We start from the raw sequence: 15161 nt of genomic DNA, 5'->3' as shown, positions 1-15161 counted from the left end.
TGCTCTAAGACCTCAGAAGCCAGGGCAGGACTGGACCCAGATGTGCAGGGCCTGTGGGCAGCGGAGGGGGGGATACAAATCCTGGGTGGTGGCATGACTTGTCTTCCTCGGAGGAGACACAAGAGCTGCAGACCCATGACCCCTTCACCTTACCCGGTTAAAGGTGGATTTCAGCACCACTTTCTCCAACTCCACGGCAACAAGACTGGTCATGAGGCCGGTTAGGCTGTCGTAGATGACTGGGGACAGGCTGGCCTGCACACAGAGGCTTGACATCAGCCGAGCCCCACCTAACCCCTCTGCCTCTCCACTGGAGTCTTTCAGGGTGAGGACAGTCATGTGAGGCCACCGGGGAGTGTTTCTATACGTTAGGGTTGGAAGGGCTTTCAGGGTCTCCAGAAGGAATGTGATGAGATCCTGCAGGCTGCTGGTTTGGGCAGAGGTGGGTAATTCCCTAAGTGGATCCCTAGGGCCCCTGCTCACCTTGAACTCTGCCATTTGCTGCTCCAGGTTAAGGATGAACTGTTGTACCCAAGGGTCGTTGGCCTCATAGTCATTGAATTCTTCCTGTTAGGAAGCAGGGCTGGTCACCACAGGCCTCTTAAGAAGTACCATTCGCTGCCACCCACTGCTACCCCGTTAAGAAAATAAGGTAAGATGTTCTTCCTTCTCTGTGCCTTCTGACTCATTCAGTTTAAAACCAGCTCAGACACCCAGACTGGCAGAAACTGACCAGCAAACAGCTCAAGGCTGTAGCAGTGGCCCATATAATGGGTGAAGTTCCTGGCATTTTATTCCTTCTTGGATCTCATGTTCTATAGGAATGAAACTAGGCCGGGAGGAAAAAATGCTCCTAAGTCTATCATAAGTAGGGCAAAAAGAGCTCCAATACAAGGGAATGAGTTAGGTCAAGGCAAACTCCTTATCTTTCTGAGCTCTTCTGACTAGGGACAAAGTGCTTCCCGGGAGGAACCTAGTGTTCAAGGGTGAGGGTCGGGGAAGTGGGCCTGGGAAGCATGGAAGGTCTAGTCTGTTCACGGCTCCATTCCCTCCAGCCGGAGATGGGGGTGAGGGGTCATCGGGGCTTCATGGCTGCCTGTGGCCAGGCTGACCTCCTCGATGTTGTGGGAGACAGAGAAAAAGCTGTTAATCCAAGGCTGCACCTGTGGCTTGATGGCTGTGCTGTTAAGCTCCATGAGCCCTTCCTGCACAAGGACAAGTTGGGGAGACATGTCAGACACAGCAGGCACACCCCATCCCTTCCCCCTCTCTTCTACCCATCCCTTGACAGCAAGGCGTTCTTCCAGCACTGAGGCTTTCTGCAGGCCCTATTGGAGGTTGTAACAGAGCTAGTGCTAATGAAAGGAGGAGCCAGGAACATGCCCTCTCCAGATCTCAGCTGATTCAGGTCCAGGGTGGAGATGAGGCCTTGAGGCTGTTCCGGTAAACTCTCAAGACAGATTTCAGAGTGCCCAGTGCTAGGCTATGGCCACAGGTCAGAACCGTGTGGCTCCACTTCCTCTGAGCATCTTCTAAGGGCTCTTGACATTGTGGGGCCAAGCGGAAAGTCTAGAGGAACCAGATGTGGGCTTGTCAGTGTGACAACTTCACTGATGAAAAACCAACAGGGCCTTTAGTCTCAAGGTACCTGTACAACTCCAAACTCCAGGGCTTGCTGGCTGCCCCCTCCCTCACCCGTCCTCCTGGCTTCTTTGCACACGATGAGCCAGTAACACTCTTCTTAGAGCAATGCACAGGCACAGGATTCAGTTAGCAGTTGAACCTGGGTCTTACCTGCAAGAGGTCTCGGAATTTGCTGGACACGGCAGCCAAGTCAGACAGGCAGCTGTCAAACTTGGCCTTGGCCTGCTCCCCTCCAATGCCCTGGCTGAAGAGCTTGGTGCAGTCACTCTAGGGGATAACACTGCTGTAAGACCACTGAGCACACGTGGGCCATGGGAGTGTAAGGAGAGGCAGAGAGGAGGTCAATATGCCACCAGCCAGTTCTACTGTTGAGAGCCCTGGATGGGTTTCGGAAAACCTGAATTCTATCCTGGTGGTTATCCATTCGGCTCCCACTTCTCCCTCTGTAATATGGGGGTACCAGTGTCAGGGGAAGTGAACAAGAACCGAAATACCAGAAAGTTTTTTGTATCTTTAGAGTCACACATTCTGAGGTTCAAGTCCTGGCTCAGGACTTAGCTGAGTGACCTTGGGCAAATGATTTAAAGTTTCTGAGCTTCAATTTTCCTGTCTATAAAATGGGAACATAAATTTCTCCTCCTCATGTATGAGATGAAGCACAAGATGCCTAGCTCGATGCCTGGCACAGGAGACACTAGCTATTATTGCTAGAGTTTCTCCTTTTCCCCCACTTTTCTATTTATTTACTTCTCCTTTTAAAATTTTATTTACATGTACAAAAAACCACAGAAGCCAGTTTCTCTTCTTAAATATTTTGGTCTGGCTGCCAAAGAAAGATGGCCAAGATCATAATTAAGGTTTAAAGGCTTACTGTATACCTGGCTTTGATCTAAGCATTTTACTTTTATTAAAGTACCAGGCTGGGTGAGGTGGCTCATGTCTGTAATTCTAGCGCTTTGGGAGACCAAGGTGTGAGGACCACTTGAGGCCAGAGTTTAAGAACAGCAGTGAAACATAGTGAGAAGCGGTCTCTATAGAAAATTAAAGAATTAGTTGGATGTGGTGGTGTGCCCCTGCATCCCCAGCTACTCGGGAGGCTGAGGTGAGAGAATCCCCGCAGCCCAAAGGTTCAAGGTTGCAGTGAGCTATGACTGTGCTACTGCACTCCAGCCTGGACAACAGAGTGAGACCAAAGTATCTATTCTCCCTAAAAACAAAACCAAATGAAAACCCAAAACCTCCACAACTATTGTAAGTTACTTTGACCTCCATAAAAAAGTATCTCCTTTATTAAGTAGATAAAATTATTATCCCCAATGTACAGATGAGGAAACTGAGGCACAGAAGTTAATAATTTATCCAAAGCCACCAGACATAGTGGCTCACGCCTGTAGTCCGAGCACTTTGGAGGGTGATGCAGGCGGATCACAAGGTCAAGAGATTGAGACCATCCTGGCCCACACGGTGAAATCCTGTCTCTACTAAAAATACAAAAATTCCCTGGATGTGGTGGTGTGTGCCTGTAATCCCAGCTACTCGGGAGGCTGAGGCAGGAGAATCGCTTGAACCCAGGAGGCAGAGGTTACAGTAAGCTGAGATTGTGCTACTGTACTCCAGCCTCGTGACAGTGAGACTCTGTCTAGAAAAAAAAAAGTATTCAAAGCCATGATAATAAGTCTTGAAAAGCTGAGGATAGTGGCTCAATATTGTAATCCCAGAACTTTGTGAGGCCAAGGAAGGAGTATCACTGGAGCCCAGGAGTTCAAGACCAGCCTGGGCAACAAAGCGAGACCCTCTCTCTCTTTTTTTTTTTTTGGAGGCTGGATTGCAGTGGCATGATCCCAGGCTGGATTGCAGTGGCATGATCCCGGCTCACTGCAATGTCGGCCTCCAGGGTCCAAGCAATTCTCCCACCTCAGCCTCCTGAGCAGCCGAGACCACAGGCATGTGCCACCACACCCGGCCAACCTCTGCATTCCTAGTAGAGACGGCTTCACCATGTTGGCCAGGCTGGTCTTGAACTCCTGACCTCAGGTGATCTACCCACCTCGGCCTCCCAAAGTGCTGGGACCACAGGCCTGAGCCATTATGCTCTCTTTTATTTTTTTGAGATGGAGTCTCACTCTGTTGTTCAGGCTGAAGTGCAGTGGCACGATCTCAGCTCAGTGCAACTTAAATCTCCTGGGTTCAAGTGATTCTTGTGCCTCAGCCTCCCGAACAGCTGGGATTACAGGCACCGGCTACCACACTCAACTAATTTTTTGTTATTTTTAGTAGAGATAGGGTTTCACCATGTTTGCCAGGCTGGTTTGTACTCCTGACCTCAGGTGATCCACCTGCCTTGGCCTCCCAAAGTGCTGGGATTACAGGTGGGAGCCACCATGCCTGGCCATTATTTTTACTTTTTAAATGACAAGGTCTCATTATGTTGCCCAGGCTGGCCTTGAACTCCTGGCCTCAAGTGATCTTCCTGCCTTGGCCTCCCAAAAATTTTGAGCTTATAGGTGTATGCAACTTGGCCTCAATCCTGTGTTTTCATTAGCCCATCCAAGAAACCCAAACTAGGGCAGGATGAAGCTATGTATCTCCTTTCATAGATGAGAAAACTAAGGCTCAGAGGGTTACGGGACTTGTCCAAGGTGACATGCCAACTATGTGCTAGAAGATAATAATTTTTTTTTTTTTTTTTTTTTTTTTTGAGGCAGAGTCTTGCTCTGTTGCCCAGGCTGGAGTGCAGTGGCATGATATTGGTTTACTGCAACCTCTACCTCCCAGGTTCAACAGTTCCTCCTGGGTTATAGGCAACTGCCACCACACCACCTAATTTTCATATTTTTAGTAGAGATAGGGTTTTACCATGTTAGCTAGGCTGGTCTCGAACTCTGACCTCAGGTAATCTGCTTGCCTTGGCTTCCCAAAGTGCTGAGATTACAAGTGTGAGCCACCATGCCAAGCCTTGAAGATCTACTCTGAATTCTGATCTTTCAACTCCTAAGCTTTTCCCACTGGTCTAAGGATGCCTTGCTATCATGTCAGTGACCAAGGAATCCCCTCAAGTGTGGCTCAATGTCACCAGGATGAGTGTCTTCACCAGGATGTATATACAGGGCTGTCTCTCAACATGGGAAGAGGTGGCTGCTGACTGCTGATAGGCAATTTCCCTTGTACCTCTAGTGTCTTCTTCAGAGTGGAGATGTTTTCACTGCAGACTTCCACATTGTTCAGAGTCACCTGGGAGATGAGGAAGGAAGAATGTGACTTCCTGCTGACTGTGCCTGCTACCCACTCCAATGCCAGACTGGCTGACAGCTGCGCTCCACGAGGATTAGAGAAGGACTGGTGGGAGTTCAGACTTCGGCTAATGAAAGGCCACACCTCTGCATCAGGCAGGACACTCAGATCTTGGATCAGGCAGAATGGGGAACCAGGCTTGCCCTTTCTGGTTGCCTAATGCCAGGGAGCCTAAAGTTATGGTCTTTAGGTCTTTTTGTACTGTTACCTACAGATCAGAAATGACTCAGGCATACAGGTCTGGGATAAGTTCTGAGGGTCCAAATGGCCAAGCCCCAGATCAGTGATACAAAGCCTGACATTCATTAAAGAAAAACTTCCAGAGATCCTGCCACCTATGAGGCATTTTCTCATTCTTTATCTCATGGAATCTGCCCAATACCCCTCACAGAATAAGCATTATCAAGCCCAGTGCATGGAAGAAAATGAGACTCCTCATTTCTTCAGAAGGCAAAATGATTTGGCCAGGTGTGGTGGCTCATGCCTATAACCCCAACACTTCGGGAGGCCGAGGCAGGTGAATCACCTGAGGTCAGGTGTTCAAGACCAGCCTGGCCAATGTGGCGAAACCCTGTCTCTACTAAAAATACAAAAAAATCAGCCAGGCATGGTGGTGCACACCTGCAGTCTCAGCTACTCGGGAGGCTGAGGCAGGAGAATCGCTTGAACCCAGGAAGCAGAGGTTGCAGTGAGCCAAGATTGCACCACAGGACTCCAGTCTGGGGGACAGAGTGAGACTCTCTCAAAAAAAAAAAAAAAAAAAAAAAAAAAAAAAAAAAGAAGGTAAAATGAGTCATCAAGGTCAGACAGCAACTGATTCAGCAAATATTTACTGCGCACCTGGATGTGCCAGGCATGGTTCTAGGCACTGAAGAGAAAGCAATTAACAAAACAGACATGGTCTGCCCTCACAGGACTAACATTACAGCAAGGAAGCCAGATAGTAAACAAATGTATTATATAATGCCAGGAAGAATAATAAAGCAGGATAAGGGACAGACACTCAGACACTCAGAGTGACAAGGGCACAAAGCTGGAGCCAGGCTTAGAATTCACATCTCTGAGCTTCCAGGATAGTGGCCACTTGAAGCTCCACACCCCTTTCCCCATAATTCGCCCTATTCATCTCTTCATCTGTATCCCAGATAACTTCCTTTATAATATACCAATAAACTAAAAAAAGGAATTCTGATCTCCCTACTCTGGTCCAAAGACGACTTCTTTAATAACTCAACTGCCTTATAGACTAGGTGCAGAAATACCAATGATAAAAGTAGTATGGGCATGGTGGCTCACACCTGTAATCCCAGCACTTTGGGAGGTCAAGGCAGGCAGATCACCTGAGATCAGGAGTTCGAGACCAGCCTGGCCAGTATGGTGAATCCCCATCTCTACTAAAAATACAAAAATCAGCCAGGTATGGTGGCAGGCACCTGTAATCCCAGCTACTTGGGAGGCTGAGGCAGGAGAATCACTTGAACCTGTGAGGCAGAGGTTGCAATAAGCTGAGATTGTACCACTGCATTCCAGCCAGGGCAACATGAGTGAAACTCTGTCTCCAGTAAAAAAGAAAGTAGCATGGGGCAAAAATATTAAGGCACTAATTGCTCTGGCCATTCGGAGGAAAGAACAAACTGTTTCGGTGTAAGGAATCTAAGGAAGGTTCCATGGTAGAGGTGGTAGTTGAGCTGAATAAACATAAAGGAGTGGAACATAAGCTTTGCACAGTGGCAGTATTATAGCCAATAATGTTTATCTGAGGCATGATTATTGCTAATTGAAAACTTTTCCCAATATCCTGCCGTGCTGACTTACAATATAGTTGGCATTGGCAATTTCTGACAGTCTCTACAGAGACTACAAAAAAGAAAAAAAAAAAAGAGTGGAACATAATTCTGACAGGAGATGAAGGTGAAAACATTTCTCCACCCCATCAGCCTCTTTCTTGTTCACTGTTTATTTATTTATTTTTTCTTTTCTTTTTTTTAAAAACAGATGAGGTCTTGCTATGTTGCCCAGGCTGGAGTGCAGTGGCTATTCACAGGTGCAATCCCACTACTAATCAGCACGGGAGTTTGACCTGTTCTGATTCTGACCTGGGCGGGTTCACTCCTCCTTAGGCAACCCTGGTGGTCCCCTGCTCCTGGTAGGTCACCTTATTGATGCCAAACTTAGTGTGGACACCCAATTGGCATAGTGCAGTACAGCCCAGAACTCCTGGACTCAAGCGATCCTCCAGCCTCAGCCTCCCGAGTAGCTGGGACTACAGGCACATGCCACTGCGCCTGGCCCTATTTGATATTTTCTTAACAGTCCTTAGGATTTCCTGACATTCTCTGGTTTATCTGTTTCTTGTCTGCACAGATCTGGCCTGTTTTCTTCATCACTGCATCTCTACATAGCGCTGTCTACGTTTCTGGATGATGGAAATACTCTTTTTTTTTTTTTTTTTTCTTTTTTATTTCTTTTTTTTTTTTGATGATGATGGAAATATTCTAACTGCACTGTCTGGTATGGTAGCCCACAGACATGTGTGGCTACTGGGCACCTGAAGCATAGCTAATGCAACTCAGGAAGTGGATTTTTAATTTAAAGGTAAATTTCAATAGCCACCTGTAGCTCTAGAACCCAGAACAGTGTCTGATATACAGAAGTTTCTCAATAAATATTTGTGGAATCAGGAAGAGAGTGAATGAACATACTCTGGAAAGGGGATAATGTAAGCAATTGCAGAATGGCAGAAAACCCAAAAAGGTATCTGGGAGATAGCACAGTCAGTTCATAGACACGTGCAGGGAAGTGGTAGGACATAGAGCTGCGAAGGGCAGACCCTGATGGGGACTTGGGTGCTTTGCTGCAGAGTTGCCTCTGTGTCCTGTGGACAGTGGGCTGGCACTGAGGATTTTTAAAGCAGTGAATGCCACATGAGCACAACTGTCATTTGGGAATACTCATCTAGAGGCCACGTGTGGGAGGAATTAGAGGGCCTGGGGATCCCACTGCCTGTGAACTGGTGTGCTGGTGGCATGATCAGCAAAGGAGGGTTGAGGTAAAGAGGAGCCAGTCTTCGAGACATGAGTCAGGAGCTTCAGGATTTCAGGGTAAAAGGAGGATCTCAGAACCCCAGGGGCTGCGATTAGGAAGTCCCTCTCATCTTCCCCAGAGTGTTTCCCTTGTCAGTGTCCTGCAGTCAATGCTGAAAGTTATGATGCTGACAGTGCTGTTCAGGCCACTCTGATTGTGGACAGATAAGCCTAAAGGTCTTTCTTTAATATACCACAACAAAAGGCCGATCATGTCACAAGTGTCCAAATAACTCCTGTCATGACAGCTGAAGGATGAAGGCCATAACATAAGTGTTTCCAAGGCATTTAATAGCACCAAGAATAATTGTCATAATGGACTTATAGATTTGAGTCCAAATGGTATTGATTTCAAAGTTTCCCTTGTACTGACAGCCCTAGTAAGCATGGATTCACTGGGCTTATTCCCTGCCCACGGTGCATGATGTCAGTATGCCTGGGGAATTCATCTTGACAGCCAAATGAAACAAGGTGACATAAAAAAGTAGGCCCTGAAATGGGAGTGATGACATTTTAAATACATGGTATCAGGAAAACCAGAAAACTGTCACCAAGCATTTAGCATTGCCTTTCTTTTTGGTCTTATCTTCTGGGGCCTCAAACAATGAAACTGTGTTAATGGGAGGTCCTCACAGAGCAAGCATGCACTGGCCGGTTTTGGAGACGTGTAGTCAAGCGGTGGAACACAGAACTGGAAAGGTGGGATGGGTTAGATTTAGGAGGCTTAAACAAAGACATCTAGCTTTGACGTGGCAGGCAACAAGGAGCCAATGATTATTTTTGAGCACAGAAATGAAAGTAAGTTCTGTAAAAAAATGAAAGAATACAAACAAGATAAAAAACTTAAGTCAGTTCACGATCATGTAATGCTGGTTACTAGGCATTTTGGAAAAGTTCTCCAAAGGTAACAAATTTCACGGCAACAGTTCTTTGGAGCTGACCCATTTTTGGTAGCAACCATATCCTTGATTGACAGAAACCATGCCCAGGGCAAATATTTTCTCTGACAGGAAGAGAGTGGGGCTGCCTAAATAGCTTTTGTATTGACTCTGTCTGATAACCAGTTACTGTGGGTTCCTCTGCACAGGGGTTGGCAGGTATTAGCAAGTTTAGGCTTCTGTCTCTGAAAGTAACAACTTTGAACTCTTTTGAGGTCACAGACCCTTTTAAGAATCTGATAGCTGGGTGTAGTGGCACACGCCTATAATCCCAGCACTAAGGCAGGTGGATCAATTGAGGTCAGGAGTTTGAGACCAGCCTGGCCAACATGACAAAATCCCATCTCTGCTAAAAATACAAAAATTAGGCCAGGCGCGGTGGCTCACGCCTGTAATCCCAGCACGTTGGGAGGCTGAGGTGGGTGGATTGCCTGAGCTCAGAAGTTCGAGACCATCCTGGCTAGCATGGTGAAACCCTGTCTCTACTAAAAATACAAAAAATTAGTCGGGTATGGTGGCGTGCGCCTGTAGTCCCAGCTACTCGGGCGGCTGAAGCAGGAGAATCACTTGAACCCAGGAGGCAGAGGTTTCAGTGAGCCGAGATCATGCCACTGCATTGCAGCTTGGGTGACAGAATGGACTCCGTCTCAAAAAAGAAAAAAAAATTAACTGGGTGTGGCAGTGCATGCCTGTAATCCCACTTACTCAGGAGGCTCAAGCAAGAGAATCACTTGAACCCAGGAGGTGGAGGTTGCAGTGAGCCAAGATTGTACCACTGCACTCCAGCTTGGGCAACAAGAGTGAGGCCCTATCTCAAAAAAAAAAAAGGGCCGGGCACGGTGGCTCAAGCCTGTAATCCCAGCACTTTGGGAGGCCGAGGCGGGTGGATCACGAGGTCAAGAGATCGAGACCATCCTGGTCAACATGGTGAAACCCCGTCTCTACTAAAGGTGCAAAAAAATTAGCTGGGCATGGTGGCGTGTGCCTGTAATCCCAGCTGCTCAGGAGGCTGAGGCAGGAGAATTGCCTGAACCCAGGAGGCGGAGGTTGCGGTGAGCCGAGATCGCGCCATTGCACTCCAGCCTGGGTAACAAGAGCGAAACTCCGTCTCAAAAAAAAAAAAAAAAAAAAAAAAAAAAAAAAAAAAAATCTGATAAAAGCTAAGAACCCTGTGTCCAGAAAAATGCATGTGCACATTTTTGTATCCAACCCCACCTGTGGACTACAGATTTACAGCTCTGCTACTAGATGTTTCTTTCAGGCTCTGAGCCTCAAGAGTAAAGACTCAGAATGTGGCTAATGTGGGGGATGGAGCAGAATGGACCTTGGTCTGTGCCACTCCTGTGCATGCTAAGACAGCATGAGCCAGAGAGGGCTGATCTTGAGCTTAGGACTCATTTATGTTCTCTCTGTCTCATCATAAACTGGCTGTTGCTTTATACAAATCTTTTCATCCTTCCATGCTTCTCCTTTCCAAGCTGTCACACAATAGTAAGACTTGCTGCTTTATCACATCTGTCAGTCTGGGTAGCAAAGGGCTTTAATAAGGCCTCCTCTCCAGAGGAAATTGAAAGCCTCAGATGTGCTAGTAGAGCAATGCTGGCAGGCCGGGAGGACTGGCACCCACTCATGCTGCAGGCCTCGGCTCAGAGCAGCAGTCTGGTGCCCGGCACAGATGGTGCTGTTGGTTCTGTGACAGATGCAAGCCAAGCTTGACACTCAGTAGGCTCCCGAGCAGCTGGGCAGTGCTCTGGGGAAAGAATGCTAGGTGACAGCTGGGCAGCCCAGCCTCTATCCTAGCTCAGGCTGCTCAGAATATGTCCCTGAGTAAGAAATGGTTTCAGAACCTTCTAGGAGGAACTTTCCTTAAAGGAGGAGTTTTCCTTCTATATAGACACTGGAGGAAAAGTCTCTAGCTAGAGGCCTATTATACTGTGGCTTAGCAGTCATAATGTAATCTCTCGAGATAGACCAACCCAGCTCGTGAGCTGTGGGCTACCTACCAGGAAGGACAGCTTCGCTTCATCAGTACTCTCGATGCCTTTTGTGTCAAATTTGCCCTGCTGGAGGCTGCTGTGCATGATGTTCACAGCACTTGTCACCCCGCGCTGGATGTCCTGGAAGGTGGTCGCCGGGAAGCCCATCCGCAGCTTGTTGCACAGAACATCTCTGGGGGGCAGAAAGGCATAGAGGGATTGATACTGCTCAACTTGGTCTCCAGGACAGAAGGGCCAGAGTGTCCACCACCCTGACCCAGCAGCACAATGTACTCTTTTAGGGGGAATAACCAGTCCTTGAGACTACTGTAGGAGACCTGAGGAGCCAGGGTATGAAAGTGACCAGCACGCACTCAAGGACACTGATGTGACAAGAACAGAGGAGACTGGCCAATCTCTACTGTTTATGAGGCTTTTAGCCATCACCACTGCACTCCAACAGACAAAGCCGTGAGGCTTAGTGAAGGCAGTACTACGTAGGAGTTGAGAACAGGTTTTGAGTCACTCAGCTCTGAATTCCACCTCTTACTCCTAAGTGGTGGATCTTTGACGAGGATGGACTCTCCCTAAAGCCCAGTTTCCTCATCTATAAAACAGAGCTAATAGTTCCTACCTCATAGGGTTGTTAGTAGGACCTCAAAAGAGGAGGAGAATAGCATAGTGCTCGGCTTGTAGCAGTGGTACCTATTACAACTACTGCTTTCATCTGAACTGCCTGTTCTCTTTCCTGCATCTAAGGGCTCAAAGCCCTGTCAGTCAAGTCCAGAGAACAGAAATTTGGCCCACAAGATATCTGGCTGATCAACAGCTTCCTGGAGCCAAGGATACTGTTTTAGGGACAGGAGCTTATGTCCTATATAGAATTGAACTAGAATCATGAGGACAAAGGGCAGAAACAAATGGGCCTCAGGAATCAACAAGGGCCTTTCTGCCTAGAAAGGAGAAAGGGAGTCAACTGTACCTGAAGTCAGACTCCAGCTCTGTGGTGGCGAGGTTGATCATGGCACAGAGACAGTCGATGCTAGAGCTGGACAGAGCCCGCCCAATGCACTTCTTAACAATGTAGAAGACATCATCCACCATGCTGGATGTCAACTGGCCCTTCTCATAGGTGTCCAGAGCCACAGCCTACCCAAAAGGCAAAGCCAACACTGAGGGTCCCAGTTCTACATGTCACATTCTAGATAATTCCGGGTACACTGGCCCTAGCTCTGCTCCCTTTTCTGTACCTTGTCCATGTTTCTCCCAACATGGCGTGTTCTGGTCACAGATAGGCATGCATCCTCCTTGTCAAAATAGCTCATTTCCCTATTGATCACTAGGTGAAGAAATTAAATATTTTGGGCCTTAGTCTTGTGGAGATCCATTACTTGAGGTGTAAGACATCTGCAGAGGCCCTACTTCCTGCAAGTTCCTTACCCACATACCTTCAGGAAGGTGAACAAGTGGGTTCCCTGAAGAGCTGAGCTGAGCTGTACTTTCGTAAATCTTGGGGAAGAAGTCCTAACTAGGTATACAAAGAGCACAACGACTCCAAAGATGCTCTTTAACCATACAACATGGTGCCACTCAATCTACATGCAAAAGTATTCTCAAAGCAGGACCAAGAAATATGACATGCCTCAGCCATTACCTTCAGCCTGGCTTCTTGGACCTGAAGCCCCATTTTCAAGAGATGCATCCTATGTCCTACCTTATTGACAGTCTCCCTCATGAAATACTCCTCCATGGTAATATATAAGCCAATCAGCTCCTGCATGGTACAGCTCAAAAGGCAGTTATTGAGGAGTTTGTCCAGACACTTCTGGTGCTCTAGGGGACAGCGAAGAAAGGAATACTCACTTTTTTTTCCCCAAGGGAAACAGAACAACTTTTTTCATTTTCTCAGGTCTTTCTTCCAAATATGTACATATTTTACATGGTTATAATCATGATACAGATAGCTATTTTGTATTCTGCTTTAAAAAATTATATTATAAATATTTTCCGTGTTTCCATCTACCTTACTAATTTTTCGTGACTGTGGGATTTCATCAGGTGCATAATCCACATTTTAAAAACTACTTTTATTTTTTGTTGTTGTTTTATGTGAAATTGAGAAAAATAACCACCCTATTTTTAGATACCCGGTTATTGCCAAACGTTTTGTCATTACCAGAGATAATAAAAGATCACAATATTGGAGATTATAGTGAATACTTTTGTACAAATAACTTTTTACTCCTTTTCTTTTATTCCTTTAGGATTAATTAATAGGAGTCAAAAGATGTAAGTTTCCATGACAAAAATATATTGGATATAGATTACTTGATTCTTTACACCAGTATTGTCCAGTAGAATTTCTGAGATAATGAAAATATTCTGGTCAGGTGTGGTGGCTCACACCTGTAATACCAGCACTTTGGGAGGCCAAGGTGGGAGGATCACTTGGGTCCAGCAGTTTGAGAACAGCCTGGGCAACATAGCAATACTCTGTCTCTACAAAAAATAAACAAACAACAACAAAAAGGAAAATATTCCATATCTGTTGTCTGATATAATAGCCACTAGCCATGGTAGCGATTGAGCACTTGAAATGTGACAAATAGAACTAAGGAAATACATATTTATATTTTTTTACTAAATTTTTTTTTCCAGAATCCAGGTGAGAAAGATGAATTTAAAATTTTATTTAGGCCGGGCTCGGTGGCTCAAGCCTGTAATCCCAGCACTTTGGGAGGCCGAGGCGGGTGGATCACGAGGTCAAGAGATCGAGACCATCCTGGTCAACATGGTGAAACCCCGTCTCTACTAAAAATACAAAAAATTAGCTGGGCATGGTGGCACGTGCCTGTAATCCCAGCTACTCAGGAGGCTGAGGCAGGAGAATTGCCTGAGCCCAGGAGGCGGAGGTTGTGGTGAGCCGAGATTGCACCATTGCACTCCAGCCTGGGTAACAAGAGTGAAACTCCGTCTCAAAAAAATAAAATAAAATAAAATAAAATTTTATTTAATTGTAATTAAATTTGAATTTGAATTTCAATTCATGAAAGGCTATGTATGGAGAGCACAGCTCTGAACAGTGATAGTCATCATTGACATCGACAAGCAAACTCCAAATGAGCACACAATCTCCTTCATACACTGATTCTGTAACTCCCCTGCCATGGATTGTTGGCATAAGCCATGTAGATGCCAAAGATGCTGCGTGGGTCTCAGGTCCCCAATCCAAAGAACCCTGCATGTATCTGCCCAGGAGAATTTTTTTTTTTTCTTGTTTAACTCTTGCTTTAGTAGCCAGCAGGAATTAAATGGTTATCTTAAAAACGGAGACAGTCAATCTGTAAGTGAAACTGGACTCAGGTATACCTTTTTAAAAAAATTTAAAAATGTTTATTTTTTATTGTTAATTTAATTTAGTTTAATTTTTTAGAGATCAGGACTCACTATGTTGACAAGGCTGGTTTCAAACACCTGGGCTCAAGCCATCTTTCCTCCTCAGCCTCCCAAAGTGGTGGAATCATGCATGAGCCACCACAACCAGCCAAAATTTTTATCTAATATAGTGACAGAGTTTTGTCATACTGCTCAAGCTGGTCTTGAACTCTTGAGCTCAAGGGATTCTCCCGCCTCAGCCTCCCAAAGTGTTGGGATTACAGGTGTGAGCCACTGCACACAGCCCCCTTTCTTATCAATGTCAATTATTCCTTGAAAAACTGTGACTGGGGGGCCTGGGGGACTGAGAGGGGAGGAGAGAATTCCTATACATCCTACACATTATATTTTCTTTTTTTTTAGACAGAGTCTCACTATCAACCAGGCTGGAGTGCAGTGGTGCGATCTTGGCTCAATGCAACCTTTGTCCCCCAGGGTTCAAGGAATTCTCTTGTCTCAGCCTCCCAAGTACCTGGGACTACAGGCACATGGCACCATGCTTGGCTAATTTTTGTACTTTTAGGAAAGACAGGGCTTCACTATATTGGTCAGGCTGGTCTCAAACTCCTAATCTCAGGTGATGCACCCACCTCGGTTTCCCAAAGTACTGGGATTACAGATGTGAGCCAGCGTGCCTGGCCTACATATTCTTTTTTTTTTTTTTTTTTGTAAAAAAACAACTTATTTAAGTATAATTTATATCCCATAAAATTTAAAACAGGGAATCAATGTTCTCATCTGTAAAACGATTAGATGGTCTCAAAGATCTAGTCTAATTCTAAAATCCAGTAAAT

The 15161-nt window shown here is 46.1% G+C and overlaps 1 protein-coding gene and 1 non-coding gene across 4 annotated transcripts in view; one reads left to right on the top strand and one right to left on the bottom strand.

The window, feature by feature from the left end:
- COG4 (component of oligomeric golgi complex 4) overlaps nucleotides 1-15161 on the bottom strand; it is a 35737-nt gene that overhangs the window by 1036 nt on the left and 19540 nt on the right. For all 3 annotated transcript variants that reach the window (XM_003939926.4, XM_074406192.1, XM_010350650.3), the window contains 8 exons: nucleotides 12647-12765; nucleotides 11915-12081; nucleotides 10960-11125; nucleotides 4813-4875; nucleotides 1795-1911; nucleotides 1113-1205; nucleotides 484-567; nucleotides 154-255 (listed from right to left, as the gene is read on the bottom strand). In XM_003939926.4, the coding sequence (XP_003939975.3) occupies nucleotides 154-255; nucleotides 484-567; nucleotides 1113-1205; nucleotides 1795-1911; nucleotides 4813-4875; nucleotides 10960-11125; nucleotides 11915-12081; nucleotides 12647-12765 (911 nt within the window). The remainder of the gene's footprint in view (nucleotides 1-153; nucleotides 256-483; nucleotides 568-1112; nucleotides 1206-1794; nucleotides 1912-4812; nucleotides 4876-10959; nucleotides 11126-11914; nucleotides 12082-12646; nucleotides 12766-15161) is intronic.
- Nucleotides 6652-6792, top strand: LOC120361885 (U4 spliceosomal RNA). The gene has a single exon (XR_005577934.1). It is a non-coding gene; the product is annotated as a U4 spliceosomal RNA (small nuclear RNA).

The sequence above is a fragment of the Saimiri boliviensis genome, chromosome 1, assembly GCF_048565385.1.
Source record: "Saimiri boliviensis isolate mSaiBol1 chromosome 1, mSaiBol1.pri, whole genome shotgun sequence".
Classification (NCBI taxonomy): Eukaryota; Metazoa; Chordata; class Mammalia; order Primates; family Cebidae; genus Saimiri; species Saimiri boliviensis.
This window is presented reverse-complemented; position numbering and strand designations above follow the sequence as displayed.